At 43.3% G+C, this 27,932-nt stretch overlaps 1 protein-coding gene across 1 annotated transcript; it reads right to left on the bottom strand.

Moving 5' to 3' along the window:
- Positions 1–11,394: 11,394 nt before the first annotated feature.
- Positions 11,395–12,378, bottom strand: LOC115261675 (uncharacterized). The gene is made up of 2 exons (XM_029863564.2): positions 11,992–12,378; positions 11,395–11,928 (listed from the first exon to the last, which is right to left on the bottom strand). Exons 1-2 carry the CDS (start codon positions 12,308–12,310, stop codon positions 11,552–11,554), a joined length of 696 nt encoding a protein of 231 aa, XP_029719424.2. The 5' UTR covers positions 12,311–12,378; the 3' UTR covers positions 11,395–11,551.
- Positions 12,379–27,932: the final 15,554 nt, after the last annotated feature.

Genomic DNA, 27,932 nt, shown 5'->3' with positions numbered 1-27,932 from the left:
ATTTTCCGCATAAATCGAGCAGTTTTTGAGTGGATATGAGTACTTGGCTGAAAAGAAGCGAGTTACCACATAAATTTATGATTTTCTGTTTTTACTGTTGCATTGGCATAATAAATTAAAGTCAGTACTGTATCATACTACCATTAATTATTTTATATACATATTATAAATAAAATGATAATCCAATTATGTGATTCTAGAAGCTTATTGTGATGAGTGGAACAACCCGAGCAAAGTCTGATAACTAATTTTGATGTTGTGATATTGCAAATTCTGATAACTCAGGTTGTTGTCGTTTTGGTCGTTTTAACGGTTAAAACATCAAAAATGAAAGCAGAAAAATGTTACTGTGACAGCAAATTGAAAACAGTTCCTGCTATCGATGATAGCAAATTGATAACTGTTTTTGTTATCAGCGCAAGCAAAATGTAGAGTTTTTCGGTTGATTCAAATCATGAATGCAATAATGCATAATTGCGTTAATGATATATCTCTAGAATTACTTTTCATAGTTTACTAGAAGTTTTAAAACTATTCTAACACAAAATATTTTCATTAATAAAAAATGACAGCAAACCGAAAACAAAATTTGAGATCAAATCAAGTGAAGATAAACTGATATCAAAATGTGATATCAATTTGTTGCTGAATACAAATAATGTTTTCGATTTGCTGTAATTTAGTTGTTGGACTTTGCTCGGGAAAGCGACACAAATGTTTGACAAGTACGTAACTGCTTTTGAAACCAATATGTTTTTTACAAAACTTTGGACACTATTTGGGAACGTCCATAAATTAAGTCGCGCTTTGAGGGGTGAGGGGGGGGGGGGGGGGGGTTCAGTAAAGTGTGACAACCCATACAAAAATTTCGGAGGTCGCATACAAAAAGAGTGACATAGGAGGGAGGGGATGGGGTTGAAAATGGGCAATATTTGCGTGACATAATTTATGGACGCTCTCTACAAAGTGGCCACAACCAAATAAAATTTAAAATTCCCGCATTCATTCAGGGAAAGGTGGGTTAAAATGCACCCCTTATCAAACGTGGCTGAATGACTAAAATTAGGTGTCTTGCGTTTTGGAAGATAATTCAATGTTTAGACTAAGAGAAGCTAAATTTTTGCCTGCGTGATATTAAATTTACCGAATCAAATAAACAAGTTTTATAAGTTTTAGGTGCTTTAGATGCAAGCAAACTAGACTAGATGCAAGCCCAGTGACAAGAATATTCAAATGAAAAGCGTGGAAAACGATGATTCTCCACATTTGGAAAGATTGTCTTAAAGATTGCGTACTGAATTTAACCCTTCAGGACGCGCGCCGTTGTAAAAAGTACAACACCACCAAAACATCCTCGCTCGTCGTAAACAACGCGAGCGCTGTGCAGTTATGTATGGGCTCAAAGTGGCGCGCGTCCTGAAAGGTTAAGCAATTGCGCGCTGTTTATATGGAATCAACCCATTAACTCCAACACCTTCCATTGCTGCCGTAAACAGTAATATGGAGCCCCAAGGTATTTCAATAGAGTTCATAGCGGGAAACGCCTGAGGTCGTTTTGTGCTACCTCAAGGTGCGTATTGCCCCAGCAGTTTTTCAGCACCTAAAACGTAACACTTTTTCAAAATATTTACTTGATTAAGGACAAGGTATTTGGAGTACATAGCCCAAATTTTCTAGAGCACCGTTTTTTAGAACCGTTGATCGGATTTTGATGAAAATGCATCACGCTGTTGACAACCACTGAGCAATCAGCGTGATGCATTTTCAGCCATATCCGTTCAACGGTTCAAAAAAGAAAACGGTGCTCTAGAAAATTTGAGCAATGTACTACAAATACCTTGTCCTCAAGTATGTGTGACTAATGTGTGATTTACTATTCTAAAACTGCCTTGGTAAGAAAATTAGAAAATTCTTAATTTTTAGAGTTAATTCATGTTTCCTTTTATTTTAATAATGATTTTTATCCTGTGGCCCGCGGCTAAGGTCAATTTGGCCCGTGGTATGCTTAAGCCTGAGCACCACTGATCTAGCCATTTTTTGCTGAATTGAATCACACGTGGAATAGAAAAAACTGACTGGCGATTCCGAATCACGGATGGTTGGTGTGGCAATGGCGTTAAGTTATGTTAGGTCAAAGTTTATGTACCAGATCTTCAGAAGCATACACAGGAACAGATTTGTGTTATCTTTCTTCCGGCCACACACAGCCTTGCACACAGCACACAATAAAGACGTTCAGATATTTTTGTAAAATCATTTTTTAATTCGGCAAGCCTATTTTACAACACCACGGAACAGAAGAAAAACGTGACGAACGATTTGAAAACGCAGCCGCTCGTGCGCACAGCTTGCTGCGAATTCCTGAAATTCTTCACGCTTGCCAGAATTCTTCATTACACCAACATAGCCATGAAAATGACAGTTCTCAGGTCATTTTGACAGACCACACACATGCACGAAAAAGACAGGTCATATATTCTACTTTATCGATCTTGTTGCCGTCCTTTTCATGCTCATGTTACATCTGTCAAAATTCATTTTGAGGTTAGGTTGTAATAGGGCACTTCATTGTTTTGATTTTATATGGGAATTTGACGTTTTTTGGCATTGTTGTTAACAAAGTTTCTGTAAGAGTGAAAGAGAAGGAAAGAACTTCGTGAACTGCCCTATAAAGGCGGACCTGTGCCCAAATTGAACTGAAATTTTAAGAAAACAATCTCAGCCAACTGAGGGACCCAGGAAAACATGGTCTGCTGCCAAAAGATGGAAACTGCATTGGAAAGAGTTTGCTTGGATTTATTTTAACATTTATGGTTTATTTTTGACAATTTGCTTTATATCCCTTTCGTGACGAACCAGCACAATTGGGGTGTTGAGTGGTAATAGTTTTGCATATTTTTTCATCTGTTTAGGCTTTGTTTTATGTGATGTAAACTGTTTCAATAATGCAGCCATTACTTATACTGATTTGTGTGTAAACGAACTTTTGTTCACAATTCCGGTGAAATTTACCACAACAAGGTAAACAAAAAGTGGGCAAAAACCGCAAAACATGGAAAAGTTTTATCTGTCGCATATTTTTTATTTCCGATTTATCTAGGTAGTCAAAGCTGGAAATCTAAAGATAAAGAGTAGTTCTTTCAAATTAGAAAAAATAATTGTTTCTTTTTTGGAAAATCTAGAGTTCTTGGGAGCGGGGAGCCACTCGGACTGCCTCCGGATCCCTTCGCCTTCTGTGATGTTCATTTTCAAGACTTGGCCGTGACAAAAAATAAATTCTTTCAAAGAATCACTCACTTGAATAAGTCTTCCTTGCCTGGCCCGTTAGGGTGGGGCTAATTTCATAAAATCTCTCCGATATATGATTTCCCAAGTGGTAAGTGATCTACTAGTCGAAATAAGTGAGCTGTACAAAAATTAGTGATTTCGGTTGATATTTAGGGGTGGCGCAAAGGGTTCAAGTAAAATTTTTGCTAGAGCAAACCTTCAAAAAATATTGCTAATTTAATTTTTAAACATATTTTTTCTAGACTAAATCGGTGATTCTAGAACCCAATTGGCCCAAATTTGTGCTCAAAATTGCGATATCTCTACTGGTTTCTGAAATATTTGAAAAAAATGTAGAATTTCAGTATTTTTTGGGTTGGATACCAAAATATGACATTTTTTTTTTTCAAATATCTCGGAAACCACTAGAGATATCGCAATTTTGAGCACAAATTTGGCCCTATTGGGTTCTAGAATCACCGATTTAGTTTAGGTAAAATTATGTTTGAAAATATTTGAAATTTTATATGTTTTTTGAAAGTTTGTTCTAGCACAAATTTCACTTGAACCCTTTGCGCCACCCCTAAATATCAACCGAAGTCGCTCATCTTTGTACAGCTCACTTATTTTGACTAGTAGATAACTAACCACTTGGGAAATCATATATCGGAGAGATTTTTTGAAATTAGCCCCACCCTACTGTCCCGTGTCCCGTGATAGCCCGCATCGTCTGGAAAATTTTTGGAAGGAACTCCTGTAGAAATTTCCGTAGAAACGGAGGAAAATTCGGAGGAATTTCCGGAGGAACTCCTGCAGGAGCTTTCGGAGGAGTTCTGAAGGAACTTCCTGGAGCAACTTCTGGAGGAACTCCTAGAGGAACTCCTGGAAGGATTCCTGGAGGAAATCCTGGAAGAACTTCCTGAGGAATTCTAGGTGGAACTCCTAGATGAATTCCTGGAGGAACTTACTGGGAGAATTCCTTAAGAAATTTTTTAAGGAACTTCCGGAGGAATTTTCGGAGGAACTCCTGGCGGAATTTTTTGAGAAACTTCCTAGGAGAATTCATGGAGAATTTCCCGAAGGAAGTCTCGGAGGAATTCTCCGGCAGGAACTTTTGAAGGACCTCGCGGAGGAACTTCAGGGGGAACTTCCTGGGAATATCCCTGGATAAATTCTTGGAGGAACTCCCGGAGGAATTCACGGAGGAATCCACGGAGAAGCCTCTGAAAGATTTTTTGGCGGAATTTTTGGAGATATGCTTCAGGTGATACCTGTTTGAATTTTAGGAAGAAACTTCTGTAGGAACCTCCGGACTTTTCGGAGGTAACTTGTGCAAGAGCGTTCGGAAGCATTTTACGCGGATCGGGAGATTCCGAATTTCTCTGTAATTAATTTCTGGAGGAACCCCTACAATATCCAGGAAGTATGTTTAAAATTAATTCCTGGAGGAATCTCCAGATGCCAATCTCCATAAGAAACTCCTGGAGAAATCCCTAAAAGGAACTCCTGTGACGCTTTTCAGAGGAAATTCCTAGAGGAATCCTCGGAATCAGTTTTTGGTAAACTCGCTGGATTGAATTACTGGAAGAACATCCTACAGGAGGAATCTCCTGTATGAATTCCGGAGGGAATTATTTAGAGAGGTTGCGGAATTCCTTGAGAAATCTCCGGAAGGCATTCCTGGATGCATTATCAGAATGAATTCCCAACAGTGGCAGTTTCTGGTTCAAAGCATAAATATATATTCTTGAGTTGCGATCCGAGCCTCTCGGATTGCATTGTCCGAAGCGGAAACTGAAGAAAATTTAATGTACATTTGGTAGCCAACAGTCTATTGTCTTCGGTGCAGCCAATTATTGATGGAGTCAAGGCGGGGCGCGGTCACCCGACGAAATGGATCTGGGTGAGATCATTCTGATTTTTTCTTTATATCTTAAAAAGAGTCGAGGTAATTTCGATGATGCGGAACTCCTTTAAAACCCATAACGTCCAGTAATATCTACAAATATCCTGCAGCTCTTTTCTGACTTGACTTGATATTGAAGCAATACAAATGTTAGAAGAAAGTTATTCAAGCTCACAATAATTTAGAAAAATAATACATAATTCGGCAAATTACCTCAACTCCTGATAACAAGCATCACAAGAGACTAATTTCGCTCGAACACATATTACATAAAAAGCTGTCTAAGCCTGAAAGATTATTTTCCGTATACTCCAAGAAGAATGTATAGTACTCACAGCGACCCATATCAAGTATGTTAAATTTTTCTTTAAGTGATATGAATACTTAATTGAAAATAGGTTGCTCATATCTCCTCGTTATTTTGGAATCGACGCAAATGCACACATGTACTAAATCATTTCTTGTAGTATAAACACAATTTAACTACAGTAATTGCAAGTATGATTCTGTAAGTAGCTCAATATTATCAAGATCGTTATGGCAATACCGACTTTCAAGCAGCCTAGTTAGGTGATTTGCGTGAAAAAAGTGACAAGTATGTCGGGACAAATATGTATAGTTAGGTTCTGCGCAGGTAAAGTGAGGCGTTTGCACGGATGATTTTAAAGGACTCTTTGACACGGGTGCATTGCTGTGTAGTGAGTATTGTGAGAATAAATCGTGTTTTTTTATTCTATATTACGATTGTGCTTGTTCTAGATTATTGCGACGCGTATTTCCATATAACCAGTGCCAGGGGAGTGGATCATATCACCTACCATAGGTGACTCCTAGATTTACAGCCAACCTTACCCTACTAACAAATACTCCTTCCCGTGGCAACTGTGGAGATGCTGTGGATTCCTCCGTTTCTAGTAACAACGGTTGTCGAACTAACATTCCTTCTCTATTCCGATGACCGTAAGGACGTGGCTGGCACCGGTATTGATTTTCAAATATTGAACTCACGAATTGTGCACATTGAGAGTGTGTAGCTAGCCTCAAGCACCATTCATTGGTTCTCTGCGCAACTTTGATTGTTCTGGTCAATCACGGAGTAGCAACTACGATGTGTACAATTATCTTCAAATTTTTAACTAGTGGTTTTTTTTATCTTATTATCTACTTTACTGATGAATAAAAATCTTTTTGGTGATCTAGATAGTTTTCTAAGATATCAGTAACATTATCATCTTTTAATTTCACAACGAGGAGATATAATCCATCCGTAGATCCGTGGTATCTAACACCAACAACCGAATAACCATGAAGGTAACATTTGAATGAAACATCAATCACTCCACGCTCCCATACACACAAGCGGCTGATCGAATTTCACCACATACTCACGTTGGTACTCCAAGTGTTGCTCATCTGGTCAGTCATCATCGGCGCGGCGCGGCGCGGGCAAAGAGGAATTTCAATTAAAATTCACAAAAAGCACTGTTATCACTTCTCTTTCAAGCGCGAATCAATTTTTCCCACACGAGAACCGTTCGGATGGCTGCTCCCGCCGTCGGTCGTCGATTCCAGGATGCTTGTTTTAATTTCTCACTTTTCTGCACCCCCTGTTTGTTTTGCACGTTAATTTCAATCCTTCTTGCAACGCTCTTCCTTATGGCCGGTGGCGGCCGAAACCTGTGGTCGATGGTTCATGACATTGGAACGATTTGCTGGTGACCGAAGCCAAGAGCACCGCGAGCGCGCTCAGCAACTCAAACGACATTGACAGCAACTGCCCATGCCCAACCTATGGGGGCACTGGATTCAACGTCCCCAGTCAATGGGATTTTTTGGTATGTGCTTTTTCTGATCGGGTGGACCCAGTCGATCATAGGTTGGAATGTATGTTTTCACGTTCATTTCTTGCCAATGGCTGCAGCTTTAGCACGTATCCAGCGGGACTTGAACTAAAGTTGCTGACAAGTTTCATCATTGTCATCCTGGCTTCTGTTACTGTAGGAGTACTGTGGTTCCCAATTCCCTTAGAATTGGGACCCCTTGTTGGAGAAATAGGTACATACATCGAACCTGTGCAGCAGCATCACTAAAAGAAGCTGTTCAGGTTTAGATAAGAGAGAGCTTTATGACCTAGGCAACTTCCTTGAAGTTTTTCCAGTAACATTCTAAGACCATTCCCACTGGTGGGTCCCAAACCACTTACTCAACAGTACGTCATTCGTTTTTATTCCGATACCCACCCATTTCCATCGGTCGTTCGTATCTACGTTAAAAAGAGCCTTGTTGCCTAACCGCACAGGTGATCTCCATTTTAGAACTTTCTCTAAACGAGCAAAACGATTGACTGCTACTCTCGGCCAACGTGTGGCAAGAGCGTAAGAACTTGCTTAAAACAAACAGTTTCTGACACCCACAAAGTCATATACGAGACCCGACGCGAGACAAGACATGACACTTAATCGTCAAAATAAAAATAAAAATATTTTAATATCAACAGGTTTTGGGCTCGATGCATCCCATCTACGGGATAATGTTCCTGAAAATGGTTGACATTGAGGTATTTTTTAAATTGTTTTGACGATTGTAAGAACCCGTATCTTGAACGTCGTGTCTTGTCTCGCGTCGCGTCTCGTGAATGTCGTATTTGTTCTTACATTCTGAATTACATTCTTACATTCTGAATACACAAACTGATAATTACCTACAAAGTATCATTTGTATGTGTTAGAGTCTATAGGTGGCCTGAGTTTATGCAGCCTTATTTTTAGATAGTGATACGTATTTAGGGTTACCATCCGTCCTGATTTAGCAGGACATGTCTGTGGTAAGGGATATTATTCAATTTGTGTCATTTGAAAACATAGGCCTTATTCTGGACAGAAGGGTCAAATTGCTTTTACATATTAGACCCTTTACTTTTTGGCTGCGTCCTTTATATAAACAGTTCTGGAGCAACATTTGAAAAAGGCATAAAAGCAAAACGTAAACATTGCAGAAATCGCATTGAAATTTCGGAAAGTATTTTTCAAATCATATTTTAATAAAACCAAAGTTACCGTAATTTCACTATAAGTCACTTACTTTTTTTAAATATTCATAGTGCTGCTGAGTATGATAAAATAAATTCTTTTTAATATTGAATTTTATAAAAATGCGACATGAGCCTTTCCCGATTGTTACACTGCATTGAGCCCTTTGACGGATGCCTTTTTTCATTGGGTCCTTGTTGGCACGTGCCTTTACTTACAAGTTAGTTGCGCTTAAGCCCTGTTGGATTTTGTTTTTAATTTTGATGTTTCAAAGGATTATACTGGTCATAAGAATAAATTAGAAAACATGCTAAACAGTGTTGGAACTATGAGTGAATTTTAATGTAAGATGTACTAAATGTGGTAGAAAGCTATATTTTAAGGCAAACATTAATTTTTCTACGATTGCAGTTTTCGACGAGCTGTGAGATTATGATTCTATGGCGACGGAATGAATGGAAATAGTTTTCGAAAGTAAACGAGAACTAAACGACAAGCTTGATGAGAAAGCGAGCTTAACCATGGCTGGTTTTTGCCGTCTGAAAGGGACACCGCAAAGAAAAAAAGCTTGATAAGCTTTGAGGATTGCGACCAAGTTCATTGCAAAACATTGACTCCGAAGGACAAGTTGGAGGAATCGGCCATGACATGATATTCTGTGGTGGATACGTGCGGAACACTGCATGAAGACATGACTTACCTTAAAGATTTTTGAATATGTAGGGTAGAATCGTAGCATAGGGTAAGAAGAGCCCCCCTTTTTCAGATAGTAAACGGTAAATTAGCTATGTGTAGAAAGATTAAACTGCCCATAACTGCATAACAGTCACATTCGACAAAATTAGGCATTGGAGAAAATTGAGCTCAAAGTTTACAACTTGCATTAGTATGGGAAAGGATCGAAATTTCAAAAATTTTACAAAAATTTAAAATTAATCCTTTTTTTATGAAATCTTCTGCAGCTCTTCTTCTATACTGGGTGAATAGTTAAAAAAATGATTAGATCAATTTATGATTGACGGTACGCTATGAGACCAGCGTGAATTCCTAGTGTTATTGCTATGCGGTTACATTCGTGAATATTCGATAATGAGACAAAACGACTTGGTATTTGTTTCCCATTTTGAAGAACAAACTAGTCATGTTTATTTTGGTGGATGAAAGTACTGATGATTTAGAGATGATCCCCGGTATTAACTCAATATTGACAAAAACTGCAAATGTTACTGCAGTTATGGGCAGTAAAGTGGTTTCAAAATAATGAAAAGATTTAAAAATAATGATTGTGTAGTTTTATTTAAGTGAAGATGACTTATAACTTTACATCTGTAATATTTTCCACAGGACTTTACAGCTACTGTTCTTCTTCTTCAAGATATTCAACTGGCCAGGCATCTTCCGGGACATCCAAGCTAGCGTCGAAGTCTTCCATTTCCTCCTCAGCACGTTTTTTTTCTGCCACGTTTTGTTGTTTAAAATTGTTATTGTTATAATGTTGTTGTTCTGCAATATTGTTTGTTGGTTATGTATGGCATCCGTTTTTTCAGGTCGTTCAGTTTCTCCTAACTCAAAGAAATTGGGCTGGTTTCTATTGGAGCTAAGACAGGCAGAGACATTTGCTTATTGTCGAGAATAATGAAACAGCGATATTCGTGGTTGGATCAGTTTTAAAGAAAACTCTACCAATTTCCGCACTACGATATTCGAAAATCGTAATTTCCTTAAAGCGGACTGGCACGCCTTCATCATCGAGCTTCAGTCGCTTGTACCTCGCATACAGGTTTTTAGTGCCATAAACTGGGATTGTTCCATTTCGACTACATCCAGTGGTACTTTTCTGCGGATTTGCGAAATGAATACGGCGTAATCTCGTGGAGTCTCAATGTTGATGGTAGACCGTTTCTTGGCCGTCTCAATGGAGGCATGCAAATGTCCGGAGACCATGCAAATATGGCGAACGATCATTTCTCGATTGGTTCGCGCAAATTCTTCGATGAAAAGGAAATGGCCATACAAACCACGATGTTGTGGTTTTGACCACTGCATCGGTCTGAGTAGAGATTAACAGTTTTCAAGCATTTATCACGTTCAATGAGAGACCTTAAGTAGACCAGAAGACACCTCTTGTGAGCCACGCCTGGCCTTCGATTCATCCCAAAGGAAGCATCGACCAACATTCTTGTTCCGGAACGTTTCAAAAATCGTTAGATTCAAAGTATACAACTGTCGGCTGTAATATGCTTGACCACATAACAAATGCGGAGTTGGCAAGCGTTTCTGGAGATCAAATGATGCAGTACAGACTGTTTTGTCGGTCTTCGCTGTAAGTACATCCTGATTTTTCCTGTCATACACCTCCTGGCCTTTCGCTTGATGTGCTTTGAGAATCGAAATAAAGGATTGTTTTTCCTTATCTGCACTTTGTTTGATAAGCACATGAAGCTTATCACATTTGCCACATGTATCCACTTGCGGACTTCGAAAACTTATATTGAAAGTTTTGAAAATCTTCCGGAACGTATAATAATGAACGGTCGGATAGTTCTCTTTCGTACACTTCTGTACGTACAAGTCATATACTATAGTGACATTCAAGTCACTGGACAAATACAATTTTTCGGATTTGGCGCGACCATAGTCAGTGTTGGTAAGCTCACACTCAAAGCACACTCATGAACCGCTCCCGCGTGAGCAAACTCGCACGCGATTCTGAATCGTTTTCTCACGCGCGAGAATTTCATGCAAAATCTCGCACTCACGAGTCAAGCGCCGAAATCTCGTTCACTTGTGAAACGAATCCAAATCAATTTGAACGGCATTCAATGTTGTTGTACGCTAGATTTGCTTTTGTTCTATCATAATCCTAAAGCTGTGATGTAAATAATAAGAACACCAAGAAACAAAGAAATGAGTGAAATCATGAGTCAACTCATGCATGATTTTTTCGGCGGTGAGTTTGGCGAGTCAAGAATCGCGCGTGAAACAACTCAACCACGAGATTTGAGAAATTGAGTTTTTACCAACACTGACCATAGTGGAAGGTGTGAAGTGAAAACGATTTGATATGATCTTCAACTCTCTTTTTGTCCTCATCGCTTAGGCGATTATGTGAGGAATTTGTCATCCGTCCTTCATCAAGACTTATGCCGGATTTTTTAGCACTTTTTGGTAGCCAGAACCCTCTTCTTTTTGTTTGTAACGTCGAATGTTGCGCAGAACATACCTTTGCAAACCAGAATATTTCCTCCGATGGCGGGGAGAAAATACTTGTGCGAAAATGTTCGTTTAGAATTGAAAACCTAAAAACATGAATATAAAAAAATTAGTTTTGAAACCCAAATAGAGTCTTTCAAACACGTACTCGGTGATACTTGACCGGAGAAATCGTCATATGGTTCGATAAAAACTGATTTTGCGCGGAAAATGTTAACATCAGAAAATTTTTTAAAAGTTGCTCTTGTATCTCTTGAGTGACCTTCGTGTGGCACTGGCGTTTCGCGCAAAAACAGGCTGATTTAACTCTTCGAGCAGGAACTTTTTTCCCGTTGGACCGAGTATACTCCTCACCCTTTACCTTAAGCACCTTGTTTTTCACAGTATTGTAGCTTGCAGTACATTTTCTTTTCTTGACGATGTTAATGTCATTCAGCTCCTTGAATCCCAAATCGTTGCCCGGAATCGATCTCGAAACAGCATTCTCTGCATCAGAATCAACGGTAGGGCATTCTAGAACAAATATCTATTATTCTATATCCGTCCTTACTACCTAGAGCAGAAAGTACAATATACCTGGTGCATCTTCACAGTCGGACTCGAAATTCACAGTTTCAATACGGTATGGTTCGAAATATTCCATGATGGAAAATTCGTTCAACAGCTCAGCTTCCCCTTCACCGTCATCATCGCTGTCCTCGTCGTAATCATTGTTTCCGGTCTGTTCGATTTCACGGCACTGTCTTTTTGTTGCAGGTGGTTCAGCTTTCGATCCAGAAAAATCACCGTCCAGCACGTTTGACAGCGGTTTACCTTCAAAAAGATGGATTGCAAGATCAGCCGTCTTTACTCCTAATGGCACTGTGTCATGAAGCTTGAGGTTACTTTCGCTCATCGAACGTCGTGCGTTGCTCGATTTTGGATCCGATTGGAAGTGATGTTCTGCATGTGTTTTCGGTTGCTCTCCAGCTCTCCAGTAAAAATTTCGACAGCTTTTCTCCCAGAAGCAAGGTTAAGTGGCGTTTGAAACATGCTTCGAGCAGAGGTTCCTGTTGACGCCTCATTAGTGGTGACTGGCTTGACTACCAGATTCAGAGGAGCATCAAGATCCTTATCGATCGAATGAATCGATAAATCTAATGGAGATTCCTTCTCGTCCACAATCGATAGATTTAACGGAAGTAAAGTCGAGCCTAGCTATTTAGCACTGTAGTTGGAGGAAATGCCAATGCAGAACCCGTAGCTTCCGGGAAGGTAAGCCCAGCTCCCTGGGTTAGTGGGTTGGTGTCAGGCCCTGCGAGCCATCCGTAAAAAAGACTAGCACCGGAAAATCAACAAGAGAAGAATGCGAACCGATACCAATGGCGACGACCACAGCGACGAAAAGGGACTTGCGATTGGAAGCTCGGTACGTGGAACTGCAGATCTCTCAACTTCATCGGGAGCAACCGCATACTCGCCGATATACTGAAGGACCGCGGGTTCGGAATCGTAGCGCTGCAGGAGGTGTGTTGGACAGGATCTATGGTGCGAACGTTTAGAGGTAATCATACCATCTACCAGAGTTGCGGCAACACACGTGAGCTGGGAACAGCTTTTATAGTGATGGGCGACATGCAGAGGCGCGTGATCGGTTGGTGGCCGATCGACGAAAGAATGTGCAGGTTGAGGATCAAGGGCCGATTCTTCAACATTAGCATAATAAACGTGCACAGCCCTCACTCCGGAAGCACTGATGATGACAAAGACGCATTTTACGCGCAGCTCGAACGCGAGTACGACCGCTGCCCAAACCACGACGTCAAGATCATCATAGGGGATCTAAACGCTCAGGTAGGCCAGGAGGAGGAATTCAGACCGACGATTGGAAAGTTCAGCGCCCACCAGCTGACGAACGAAAATGGCCTACGCCTCATCGATTTCGCCGCCTCCAAGAACATGGCCATTCGTAGCACCTTCTTCCAGCACAGCCTCCCGTATCGTTACACCTGGAGATCACCACAACAAACGGAATCGCAAATCGACCACGTTCTGATTGATGGACGGCACTTCTCCGACATTATCGACGTCAGGACCTATCGTGGCGCTAATATCGACTCCGATCACTACCTGGTGATGGTTAAACTGCGCCCAAAACTCTCCGTTGTTAACAACGTACATTACCGGCGGCCGCCCCGGTACGATCTAGAGCGACTGAAGCAACCGAATGTCGCCACCGCATACGCGCAGAATCTCGAGGCAGCGTTGCCGGACGAGGGTGTGCTCGATGTGGCCCCTCTAGAGGACTGCTGGAGTACAATCAAAGCAGCCATCAACAACGCAGCTGAGAGCACTATCGGGTACGTAGAACGGAGTCGACGAAACGATTGGTTCGACGAGGAGTGCAGAGCGGTTCTGGAGGAGAAGGATGCAGCGCGGGCGGTAATGCTGCAGCATGGAACCCGACAGAATGTGGAGCGATACAGACAGAAGCGGAAGCAGCAGACCCGTCTCTTCCGGGAGAAAAAGCGCCGCCTGGAAGAAGCGGAGTGCGAGGAAATGGAACTGCTGTGCCGTTCACAGGAAACACGCAAGTTCTACCAGAAGCTCAACGCATCCCGCAAAGGCTACGTGCCGCAAGCCGAAATCTGCAGGGATAAGGACGGGAGCCTCCTGACGGACAAACGTGAGGTGATCGAAAGGTGGAAGCAGCACTTCGACGAGCACCTGAATGGCGAAGAGAATGTAGGCACGGAGGACCAAGGGAGCGGAGGAAATGACTATGTTGGTGCAGCAGAGGACGGGAACGAACCAACTCCCACGCTGAGGGAAGTTAAGGATGCCATCCACCAGCTCAAAAACAACAAAGCGGCTGGTAAGGACGGTATCGCAGCAGAACTCATCAAGATGGGCCCGGAAAAGTTGGCCACCTGTCTGCACCAGTTAGTAGTCAAGATCTGGGAAACCGAACAGCTACCGGAGGAGTGGAAGGAAGGGATAATCTGTCCCATCCACAAGAAAGGCGACAAGTTAATGTGTGAGAACTTTCGAGCGATCACCATTTTGAATGCCGCCTACAAAGTGCTATCCCAGATCATCTTCCGTCGTCTTTCACCTAAAGTAAATGAGTTCGTGGGAAGTTACCAAGCCGGTTTCATCGACGGCCGGTCGACAACGGACCAGATCTTCACCGTACGGCAAATCCTCCAGAAATGCCGTGAATACCAGGTCCCAACGCATCACCTGTTCATCGACTTCAAAGCGGCATACGACAGTATCGACCGCACAGAGCTATGGAAAATTATGGACGAGAACAGCTTTCCCGGGAAGCTGACTAGACTGATAAGAGCAACGATGGACGGTGTGCAGAACAGCGTAAGGATTTCGGGTGAACTATCCAGTTCATTTGAATCTCGACGGGGACTACGACAAGGTGATGGACTTTCCTGCCTACTATTCAACATCGCCCTGGAAGGTGTTATGCGACGAGTCGGGCTCAACATCCGATGTACGATCTTCACGAAATCCAGCCAATTTGTCTGTTTTGCGGATGACATGGATATTATAGCCAGAACATTTGGAACGGTGGCAGAACAGTACACCCGCCTGAAACGTGAAGCAGCAAAGGTCGGACTGGTGGTGAATGCGGCTAAGACAAAGTACATGCTGGTAGGTGGGACTGAGCGAGACAGGACAAGCCTTGGCAGCGATGTTACGATAGACGGGGATACTTTCGAGGTGGTAGAAGAATTCGTCTACCTCGGTTCCTTGCTAACGGCTGACAATAACGTGAGCCGTGAAATACGAAGGCGCATCATCAGTGGAAGTCGTGCCTATTATGGGCTCCAGAAGAAACTGCGGTCAAAAAAGATTCACCCCCGCACCAAATGTACCATGTACAAGGCGTTAATAAGACCGGTGGTTCTCTACGGGCACGAGACGTGGACGATGCTCGAGGAGGACATGCAAGCACTCGGAGTTTTCGAGCGACGGGTGCTAAGGACGATCTTCGGCGGCGTGCAGGAGAACGGTGTGTGGCGGAGAAGGATGAACCACGAGCTCGCTGTACTTTATGGCGAACCCAGCATCCAGAAGGTAGCCAAAGCCGGAAGGATACGGTGGGCAGGGCATGTTGCAAGAATGCCGGACAACAACCCTGCAAAGTTGGTGTTTGCTAACCATCCGGTTGGTACAAGAAGGCGTGGAGCGCAGAGAGCACGATGGGCGGACCAGGTCGAGCGTGATCTGGCGAGTGTTGGGCGTGACCGACGCTGGAGAGCTGCAGCTGCAAACCGAGTATTATGGCGGCAAATTGTTGATTCAGTATTATCATGAATTTGATGTTAACTAAATAAATAATAAAATAAAGTCTAACGTTGGAGTGGAATTGATCTTGGCGTAGATGAGAAAACATTGCGGAATAATGGTGACAGTGTATCGTTTGGTATTTCCGATTGACAGGTGGTGGAATCGGCTCTCGATTGATCTCTTAGCATCAAGAGTTCAGCCGCGGATCCTAATTTCGATGCCACCTGACCAGAACATTCGTGAATCGAAACGGAAGAAAAGCTCAGATCAGCTCCATCATCGGCTCCAACTTCCTCGTAGCAAGCCACAGTTAGTGTAGCACATACGGAAAACGATACGGAAGAAGTCTCTCCGCTCTGCTGGCTCAATACTAATTCGGCAGCTTCTGAAATCAAATCGAAAATTCAAGTAACAATATGCAGAGTTTTTACGATGCAAGAATCTTGTAATCAATAGAAACACTTCCGAAGCAACAAATCCATTTATCGAAGCGCGGTTTTGCGTTTTTAGATAAACAACAAGTTAGAAACCGTCCTTTGTTGTTGATGGAGATGCGTATTTAGACAGGACTGCTCTAGGGACTGCTGAAAAATGAAAAGGCTCAACACACTTATCGGAGAATGCGTAACTTGTTGATTTATGCCCTGGGGCACTTTTACATGAACACTATCAATGATTTATTTTTGATATAGGCCCTTTCAAAACTTTCATTTTAAACATAGTTTTAATGGTTTTCTTTGTTATTATTTAAGCTAAACTAGAAGATTTATTTTATACATATTTGCTATAAAACACTTGTTTACATTTTGCTCTTAGGCACTTTTCAAATGTTGCTCCAGAGTTTTGAACTAATGTAGACCAATGAGAGTAATATACTCTCATTGAATGTAGACTTTCCCAGCGGAGACGACAACTGTCATTCGCTCGTGAAAGATTAGAGAGGGAAAGAATGCGTGAAAGAGTCCCGAAGACAATCGAGTGGCGATTCGGCATCCGACTAATTATGCCGCGATCGGTGAACTTGGTTTGAGTCAATCGGGTAAAGCTGAGAGCAACAGACGTGTTGCAACATTACAGTTGAAAACGCTTCTCTTTTTCAACTGATTGCGAATCGAGTTTCGACAACGTCCTAATTTTTGGCTAGTTTTGGTCAAAATTTCATAACAAATTTGATGAGTTTTACTCATATTCGTCAAAATACATGAAATGTCCTGATTTTCTATGCCAACTAGATGGGAGCCCTATACGTATTTGAAGTTGACATAAGGATTCTTTAGTAGCGTTCTAAGCAGCTTCTGACGGAACATTCTCAAAATAATGAAGTTTAATGAAGTTAACAGGAAATTAGTTATATCACCATACACTTTTCTCACAGAAACAATGCACTTACAATTGAAAAACAAATAAAGCCCTTCTAATTAAAATGTTTGTTTTTAGATTTTTTAGGATTTTTTTTTTGAAAAACAAAAAAAAATTATAAACTTTTAAAGGTTAACCATTGGTAGAGAAACTCTGCGACAGTGGCTTCCACCGTACACATCCATGGATTGAAGGGACTGACAAAGCCAACCAAAACTGGGTTTCCTCCCACACAGAGAGCGGAGGCGCACAGTTGGATAAGAATAAAACTTCTGCACAATAACTGGCAGCAACGTACAGCGTGCCGACAAGTTGGGCGTTTTTTCCCGCTTCACTTGCTTCGTTCTGATTTCTTTCTGGTGGTGTTCAGGTGGAAACACATAGTTGGTGTTTTCGTCTTTTTTGCTGTGTATTTCAATTGGAAAACTTTACAGTGGAGAATAATGAGAATTCGTCCCTGTCAATGAGGCTTGGAATCCTTGGAATGGTTGTTGCACAGCGTGATGAAAACCGTGTTCAACTCGATAAGGCATGACATACGATGTCAGTGCCATTAGTAATCTTACATTCCCAAATTCATCGTATTCAAAAACAAATACAACACCGATTGATTCTGTTTTTTTTTTGTTTTCATTCGTGTTGGCTACTATGAAAATATACAAGAAAAAAGTAACTAAACAAACAGCGCTTCGTTCCTTAGTTTTGAGTTGGATGAAAATAGCCGATGTGGCCGTTATGGTAAGCGCACGACTAATCAGCACGATCATGCTAAGGATAACGGGTTCAATTCCCGATCGGTCCAGGAATCGGTTTTGTTATGAAAATTTACTTGACTTCCTTAGACGTAGAGTAGTATCTTCATGCATGCCACACGATATATAGGGTGTCCCAGAAAGTATGGGCTCAACTTTGTATAACGAAAGCACAAACATTTTCTTAACAAGCATCGGTGACTCTCTCCTCATCGCCAGCCCCAGTCCCCGGCTGTCCTACGAAAGGAGGCCAAGGACTAGGATCATGACGCGGAAAAAGTCCTCTAATGATCCCCTCCAACATCTCTGGAGATTGCACTGTAGGAGCCATCACACCTCTCGTCTTGGCCATAACGATCCTGTAGGCGTCACCCCACGGGTTCGAATTGGCACTCTGACAGAGAGCCTCAAAGCAGGCCTTTTTGCTTGCTCTTATCTCGGTCTTAAGCGCGGCTTTTGCAGCGGCGAACACCACCCGCCGTTCGTTTCGCTCTTCCTCTGATCGTGCTCGCTGCATCCGCCGCCTAGCCCGTAGGCAGGCGCGGCGCAGGTCCTCAATCGCGTCGGTCCACCAGTAAGCTGGTGGCCTCCCATTTCTAGGGTGGACTCGCCTAGGCATGGTCGCATCACACGCACGTGAGAGCACCGCTACCAGCTTGTCGCCGTCTAAACCGATTAAGTTTCGTTCACGGCGGAGCGCCTCCCTAAACACCCCTTCGTTGAAGTGATGTCTTCCACCTGCGAGGGCTTGGCCTTGGCCTAGCCGCGTCTTCTTCTATCCGCGGTCTGCTGTTGTTGTAGTCGATACTGTAGCGAACCGCCAGGTGGTCGCTGTGAGTGTAGCCATCATCTACTCTCCAGTTCGAACTACCGTAAAATGGGGTAACTTTGATAGTTTTTCAGCGATTTTTCTTAATATTTTTTCATGTAACAGTATTTCCCCGAGTTTTATATTTTTAAAACAAGAACTGGGGTATCATTTATCAATTGAAATTGAAAGATTCGATAATCTGAAATATTTTGGGGGACTTTTATAGTTTTCCATATGAGCGAGAATCAGATTTTCATTTTGGGGTAACTTTGATAATGCCCTGAAAAACACATCAAATCTTAAAAAATAATCACAGATTGAAATCTTAGGAGTATGAACATGATGAGAGAAGCCTTGTGGAATATATCAGATAGAATTTTTATATCAAAACATTGGTTTTTACTGAATTTTACATATAAAAATGTGTTTGTGGAGTACTGAGTGAAAAACACAGTGGATTTAGCTATCAAAAATTATCATCTTTGTAAAATTTATGTTTAACGGTACATCAACATATGATTACATGCTATTCATGGTGAATTCTCTTATTTTTTGGGTTGTTTTTTAATGTTTTATTAACAAATTTTGAACAACACAGATTTATCTACATGATATTACAAGGTCAATGCATACTTTTAGGCGTTTATCAATGTATGGAGATTTATGTCACAATTTATAAAATTGCTTCCATTTCGTAAAAACAAACTTCGTTAAGAGATTCAAAGCCAGATTTGGAATCTACTATGATGATTATAACGAGAATAAGAATCCATTCATTGAAAAAATAGTTGTAACGAAGGCGTATAGCAGATTGTTTGAAGGGGTTGACAAATGACAAAAATATTACCAATTTTTATTTTTTGTCCAAAAAGTTGTATTTAAACTAGGTTTTAATGAAAATACGTCTAAGATGAACTTTCATATGTATAGAATTGATTAACGCTTGCCTTTTTCTTAACTGATTGAAGGAATCATAATTATAAGATAAATCATACAATGCCTGTCGCACTATCAAAGTTGCCCGCATTATCAAAGATACCCCGTTTTACGGTACTTGTTAGGCCAGGACTACAAAAGGTCACGTCAATAATTGATTCCGCTCCGTTTCGACTAAAGGTACTCTTGGTACCGACATTAGCCAAGTCGACATCTAAGATGGCCAGTGTTTCTAGCAGGATCTGACCCCGCTGGTTCGTGAAACGGCTTCCCCATTCCACGGCCCAGGCATTAAAGTCACCCGCTATTACCACCGGCCTTCGCCCTGTTAGCACGGTCGTTAAGCGGTCCAGCATTTGCGTGAACTGCTCGATCGGCCACAGCGGAGGCGCATAACAGCTACAGAAGAAGACCCCGTTTACTTTGGCGACCACGAAGCCCTCATAGGTAGTAGACACCAACTCCTGGACGGGGTATTTACCCGTTGTCCATATCGCCGCCATTTTTCTGGTCCCATCCGCGACCCAGTTGTCGTTGCCGGCGGGTACTCGGTATGGGTCCGATATGATGGCGATATCCGTCTCCCACTCAGAAACCGCCTGACAAAGTAGTTGCTGAGCCGCATCACAGTGGTTCAGGTTCAACTGCGTTACCTGCACTGTGATTTGTTGTTCACTGCGGCTTTCTTGGAGGCCGGGCGCCATGGACCACCCATCGGATGTCTGTTGTTCGAGGATTTCCCGGTACAGATCATGTAGATGGGCGGACTCGTGCAGCTTTGGGCCTTATGACCTTCAGCGCCGCATCTGCACAGTTTGCGCCTGTCGGGGCCTTTGCAGTCCGGCGACTTGTGTCCTGGTTCCAGACACCTGAAGCAAACCTCTGGTGGCTCGTGGAATGTCAGGTGATATACACACCAACCCACCTTTATGCTCTCTACTTTAACGGACTTTTTGACGTCCGCCACAGGTAGCTGAACCAAAGCTATCTGTGTCCCTGCTGGCCCTCTCCGTAGCTTAACGGCTGCGGCGGCCTGCACATCGCACTGTTGCCGCAGTGCCGTGACGAGCTCTTCCACTTCGGTGATCTCATCAATGACCTTGACCTTCAGAGTCGCCTCATGTGTCAGAGCCCTCACCTGCACACCCTCACCAAGGACCTCTTCTGCCAGCCTTTTATAGGCGGCGCCCTTGTGCTCCTTCTGGCGCTTCAGCTCCAGGATCATCTCGCCCGTACGAGTACGTCTAATACTGCGTACGTCGGCTCCAAGACCCTCAAGCTTGGCGTCGCTTCGCATCATCTTCAAGATGTCCGAGTACTTGGACTGTTCCATCTTGATGACGATCGCGTCGCCTTTCTCGCGCTTGGCGCCTGCCCTCCTACGCTTTGGCTTGGCGTCCTTCGCTACTATCTGACCTGCGGATTCGCCTTCTTCTTCCTCTTCCGCTCTACTTTCGTCCAAGGGGAGTCCTCCCCTTGGAACGCCCTGCTCTGTGGCTGTTGAGGGCCCACCAGCGGTCGCAACCCCTTGTTCCCATCGTTCCGGGACGGGCCAGCCTTTTCAGGCCCACCCTTCCCAGCTTTCCGGGAACCCTGGCTGGGGTCCGACCTTCCGGCATTATTACCGACTTTCGGGGTAATGATTCGCCTGGCCTTGCGGGCACCGCCAGACAGCTCCTCGCCTGACGGTTGCCTCGCCCGCTCCTGCGATTGCTTGCCACGTTTGTCGCGAGCAGTCGCTTCCGCCTGATTCGGACTTCCTGCGAAGGAGAAGGCTTCCGTTTGGGTAAACTTCGGCACTTTCTCAATTGCAGGCTCCGCTACTGCAGCAGTCAGCAACGCGAGTGCCGCGTGCTCCTGCTTGGCATCGTCGATCGACGCCCTAAGTCGAAGCAAGGCCGTTTTCAGGTCCTTGCTTATGTTCGACTTAGTGGACGCAAAGTCGATGATTTTGCTAAGCTGCTGCTCAGCCACCTCTATTGCGGACCGCCCTTTGGTTGACGGCCCTCAACAACCACGCTCCGTCCATAACCTCCACCGGCTGGCTTGCCGGGAAGTGGACTGGAGCACCCACGCTTGAGCTGCGTACGCAACTCCCAGCACCTATCTCCTCACTTCTCCTTGTCGGAGATCTCATCAACCCGCTTCTTGCGAAGGGGTTGATCCCACCACTATTTCCACCTAGATATTGAGTAGCACGGGAAAGAATGTCCACCACGCCATAGCCCTGCATTAACGCGTTAAGGGACAGCTTACTGTGGGGGGTGCCCAGGTATCCCACAGGCTCCGTTAAAGATCGAGCATCTTTTTCACCCCCTCGATCACTCATTCCTCAGCACGGGTCGCTTGACACCTTGAATTGGGGTTAGTAGTCCTATTCTTAGCCGGCGACTACGCGGCTGACTCGCACCGGGGGGGGGGGGGGGGGGTTTTGCGTCAGGCGGACTTTCGTCCCTGCTGCCCCAAGCTGGAAAGTACTTAGATGTAGGCTGATGTACCAGAGCGTGGCGAGCACGTACCGTACCGTGTCGCTCTGCGTCATCACAGGTAAGGTGCCTATCGGCATTCGTATCAGGAAGGACATGAACATAGAGTACTTCGAAATTCGCGGCATAAGAGACATAAGCAAGACTGTCAGGACGGCCCCCATGGTCAAATGGCAGCGCGCGTAGGACAGTTCTATCAAAGGAAGGTGGACCTATAGGTTGATCCCGAGGGTAGATAGTTGGGTTAACAGACATCATAGGGAAGTAATATTCCACCTGACTTTCGGGCCATGGTTGCTTCCGACAGTATCTATATCATTTCGGTCATGCGGGTTCTCCCGAAGTCTGTTTTGTGCTGGTTTAGAGGAAACAGCGGAACACGTTTTGTTCATGTGCCCGCGTTTTCGCAAAATGCATGACCGCAACCACATGCGGAGAGGACACAACTCCGAACAATCTTGTCCAGAGGATGTGCACACTCAAGACGCTTTGGTTGGACTCCATTTCATTGGCTATCACGAAAATCGTCTTGGAACTTCAGGGAGAATGGCTGGCTCAGACACTATACAAGAGGTTTAGAGTCGGCTTCGTAGGTCATACCGGTACCCTGCGGTCCAAATCTATCCTGGTAGCGTTGCTGTTGTAGCGTCAGTCTACTGGGTTGGATCCGAGCCCGCAGTTAGAACGGGGTCCCCGGTAAGGGCCAGGGCAAGATAAATCGCGTTGCATGCAGTATCAGTTCTTTATACTTGCTGTGCAGTTGGCTGGTGGACTCCCCAAAGCGAATCATCGATGTTCGTTGCTGCAAGCTACGCAGACCCCTCTGTGAAGCAATGCCTTCTTGGTGGTTCCAGAGGGACGTAGAGTTTGACGGAAATAGGAATGAAAATAAAAAGAAAATCGCGTTAAGTACTGTTCCTTTGAATTCCACTAAGAATTTGCATCCTTGGACAGATACGTATTTCGACCTCAACTGTAAGGTCGTCTTCAGTGTCTTGTACTTGACTCGATTTTTTTTTATTTACAGATATTTCCCTAACAAGCCCAGGTTAATCATTATCAATAGGAATGTGTTTAGCGGGTCGGAGGTGTAGTCCTGTCTTCTACTTTGCTTGTAGGAGATGGTCCCCAACCCAACCCTTACTGGAGCTGGGCCATTCGAGTGTCCGTTGAGCAGATTATCTCATCGCTTAGAGATGAAATCGTATAGATCTGACTGACTGGATTTACGAAAATTTGGTTTGATACGGCTTTCCGTCACAGAAAACTGTTCATTATTTGAAATCTAATCTGTATAAATTCAAATGCAGTAATTATATTATTTGGCGCTAATGCAATTTTCTAATGTTTGCATGTCACAAAGTTCATTCCCATCTTCATCGATATAATCAATTTACAACCTTTACCAGGTAATTTTCTGAATATTCCATAGAACAACATTATGTTCCACGCGAATCGTCTTCCGAGGTGATGTTCTCATAAACAAACAATACCGAAAATCAAGTTAGCTCGTTAACATGCAACGCCATCACCCGTGGAGCAGCGCGCATCACCCCGGTACCGGAAATGGATTCCGACAGCCGCAAAGCATCGCAAGTGACACACGGCCTAATGTAGGCAAAATTCATTTTTCATGTAACACGCAAACAATATTGCCTTTCCCTAGCAGAAGTGTGGCGGGTGGCTGCAGTTTATACTAGGAAGAAGAGGCACTACAAGTCCGGGAGGTCGAGTTTGAAGCGCGCGAAAAGAAAAGGCACTGCGCCACGTTGCCGCCGCCGGCCGTCAGCGCGAACATTGGCCACACGGGTCGGCTCTAAATCCATGCACCGCACGTGAATTGTTTCTCCATGAAATAAAGCTTTCCATTATTATAGACTATAAACTTTCTCTCGCCATGTGGCAGTCAGCGCCAGGCTCTGACACGGTCAGGGATGCCAGAGTTTTTTTTTCCTTTTGCAGAGAATTTGTATGACAAGGTTTGTTTGAATGACCAGGAAATAGCGTGATAGCTAATAATTTAGCTGGGTAATGCGAGGCGAACCCCCATCGGACGAAAGTGATGTGATTGAAAGGTGGAAACAATTCTTCGATGAACACCTGAACGGGGTGGTGGTGAAGTTTCTTCCCGCTTTTCAGCACTCTCTATCAAATTTGTACGAAAATCCTTAAATCTGTACAATCCAGAACAGTTCCGTACATCTGGCGTCTCTGGACCCGTGGAAAGGAGCGTCGTCGTTTGCTCATCGAGTCTGACGGCAAACAGCCAGCGTGCTGACGACGACGACGACGGCGACGGGGCATGGTGTGCGATGTTCCGATGCATTCAAACCCCGGAGTGAGAGAAAAAAAAAAGTGAGGCGAGGAATGTGGCGACCCAAAGGAAACACCAGCCGGAAGCGGCAAAAAAGTGGGAGAACCTCCTATGCCGCACACATTCATAAATTATTGCAACTGTTACGCCGCACATAAAGCTTTAAAATATTCAAACAGTTGTTTGGTAGTTTGCCTACACACGGTGTGCACGGCTGGCATCCTTGGAATGATGACTTTCTTAAGAAAGCGGGGATTTTCGGCTTCCAGTCTCTATGTTATCATAAACGGATATTGGTTCAACACCTGACGTTTCGGTCACATATATTGTGCCTTTTTCAAAGGATCTGCAAATTGGACAGGTTTTAACATGGGTTTTAAGCATAATTCTACATAATCTTACAGATACAATCCCTCCGTTTACTCGTGAGGTTATGTATGTTTTAAACATAGTCGCACGTCTTCACTTCACTATAACGAGAAAACAGGCGCACAATAGCGATCATCACTATAATGAGAAACAGACAGAATCGAAATCTGGCGCGAAAGTGACGCCGCCGGCAAGAGGTAGATCGTAGGAGGTAAAACAGATCGATACTGATCGATTTGAAAAAGTGCGCCAACCAACGAACTCAACCACGTGGGTGTTTAGATACCTCTTTCGGAAACTGGTACCCGAATAATTCTGTTTTCTCGTTATAGTGAAGTGAAGACGTGCGACTATGTTTAAAACATACATAACCTCACGAGTAAACGGAGGGATTGTATCTGTAAGATTATGTAGAATTATGCTTAAAACCCATGTTAAAACCTGTCCAATTTGCAGATCCTTTGAAAAAGGCACAATATATGTGACCGAAACGTCAGGTGTTGAACCAATATCCGTTTATGATAACATAGAGACTGGAAGCCGAAAATCCCCGCTTGCATAATACCAATCACAGTCGATCCCCTTACATTTCTTAAGAAAGGATGGAAGATTTATTGTTCTACAATCGAAACACCTACAGCAGCGGGCCGAAGAGGTCCGGTCGTACCAGGTACTTTCCGCTCCAGATCGAGTTTTACATCACGAGTATGTGCAGTTCCCAGCATCTCAAGCTGGAACACTGTTAGGTTGCTACCGTCCTCGTATATCAATATTGCACAAAAAGTTGCTCTAGTTCAAGAGGAGGTAATTTACATGTCGGCATGTGCAATAGAGTTAATAAACTATAGAGGACGAATGTCGCTGCTGTTCCCTTTGTTCTCGCTCGCAAACATGTCGGGTATCTATCTGTCAAACTGCATACTTTTTCGCTTTGACACTTATAGCCCGGCCTATCTCCGCCAGCAAGAGATGTTTCGGCAGCGACGCCAGCGACATTCTTCCTCTATAGTTTATTACCTCTATTGCATGTGCAGAGATGGAATCCTCCTCAGAGCAAAACAAGAGAACAAAAAATCTGCACCATGCTCCCGCATCCAATGCCAGAGCGGCTTCTCTCGGGTTCTTTCACCTTCCTGCTTGCAGCTTGTGACACCGAAACATGTGCGGATTTGTTTGCATAAAAAAGTGCGTTTGCTCAAAATTGAGGCACTTTGTGCACCGGGAGCTAACATAAATATACTTATGCTCATAAAATCAATAATTAACAAGCGTACAAGTATTTATGTATGCAATTGTGTTATACAATGCGAACGGAACGATCATACCGCGCAAAACGCCGGTGAAATTGTCGAACAACTTTGCGGGAGCCTCAAAAATGATGCACATAAATGTTTCTCTTTGTGCTGATTTTTGTGGTTCGACGTTTCTCTTTGTTTTCGCATGCTTCCTCCTTGCGCTACGCTCCCGCACAAATGATAGCGGTGGGAGCGTACAAAGATAAAGAGAACAAAAACATGCATTTGAGGCACATTGCGGGAGCAAATGACAAGCCTGGGCATGTGTATGACCGTCTGTTGGTGCTGAAAATATCGTTGTTTCTAAATTTGTGGTCCAAGTTAAATCCTCATGAAATGCACACAAGGTTTTGTAACTAGACGGAATGTAACTGTACAGTTGACCGATGTACAGCACCCCAACTGACGGTAAGAAAGAAATTACCAATATTTTTACCAGAACCAAAACCATACATTGTGTACACACGTGTAGAATGTTTACCATGATGTTATGCAAATGGGAAGAGTTTTGAACAAGTCACGAACAGAATCCGGACTACTACTACTACTGCTCCGGAAATAGAATGGGAATGAAATAAAAACAATGGAATTTGTTAGCACAGGATTGCACGAGTTTGAAGGTATGCTGTAGTAAATTTGAAGCCATTTACTGGATGCGTAATAAGCAACGATTCAGCACGTTGAATCACTGACTAAACTATTCTTCTTCATTATAAGTGGGAGTGAAATTATCTAATAGAAATGCAATCAGATAACGTTTCGGTAGTGAATCAGAAAGAAAAATAAATGCTAACACTCAGGTTTAATTACCGAAGTCGGTAAAATTTTACTGGATTTTTGAACAGCAGAGTTAAGTCGGTAAATTGTATTGCTGCTGACATCGTGAAGTAAACCGTGAATCTTTCGTAATCTTCGTTGATCTGAGATAATCTCATAAATGCTTCTGTTTGTGCAAATGTATTGGTCATCAAAAGAGCTGTGTAATTTATTAAAACCACAACGTAGGAAGAAAGAATAAACCCGTGCACGATCAGCTTCTTAATTGCATTCAACACCTCATCGTTCGGCTTGACCCCTTGCTTCAAGAGATCCATTTTACTAAGGCCAGGCTCTGTTATTCTGAAGATTCGGTTGATGTTGATGACCTTAAAATTGTATAATCTGAACGAAAAAAAACTCAAAAACGAATTCTTAAGTTTTCATTTGACGTTTCGGCCACATTTATTGTGCCTTTCTCAAGGACCGAAACGTCGGATGAAAACTTAAGAATTCGTTACTGAGTTATTCATACAAAAACTGAAAGCCATAACCATCAAACGTAATCATGAACAGTCGAATCCATACGAGAGTCCCTGATATCATCCCAGTTGACTTCCCATATCTTTGATGTAAATTGTTCATGGTTTTTATTTTTCAACACTTCTTACCATCTCTTCTCGGATATAACCAATGTCCGCACATACCGCAGTGCAATGAGTTCGTGGGAAGTTACCAAGCCGGTTTCATCGACGGCCGGTCGACAACGGACCAGATCTTCACCGTACGGCAAATCCTCCAGAAATGCCGTGAATACCAGGTCCCAACGCATCACCTGTTCATCGACTTCAAAGCGGCATACGACAGTATCGACCGCACAGAGCTATGGAAAATTATGGACGAGAACAGCTTTCCCGGGAAGCTGACTAGACTGATAAGAACAACGATGGACGGTGTGCAGAACAGCGTAAGGATTTCGGGTGAACTATCCAGTTCATTTGAATCTCGACGGGGACTACGACAAGGTGATGGACTTTCCTGCCTACTATTCAACATCGCCCTGGAAGGTGTTATGCGACGAGCCGGGCTCAACAGCCGGGGTACGATCTTCACGAAATCCAGCCAATTTGTATGTTTTGCGGATGACATGGA

This window comes from Aedes albopictus, chromosome 2 (assembly GCF_035046485.1).
Source record: "Aedes albopictus strain Foshan chromosome 2, AalbF5, whole genome shotgun sequence".
In the NCBI taxonomy this organism is placed as follows: domain Eukaryota; kingdom Metazoa; phylum Arthropoda; class Insecta; order Diptera; family Culicidae; genus Aedes; species Aedes albopictus.
This window is presented reverse-complemented; position numbering and strand designations above follow the sequence as displayed.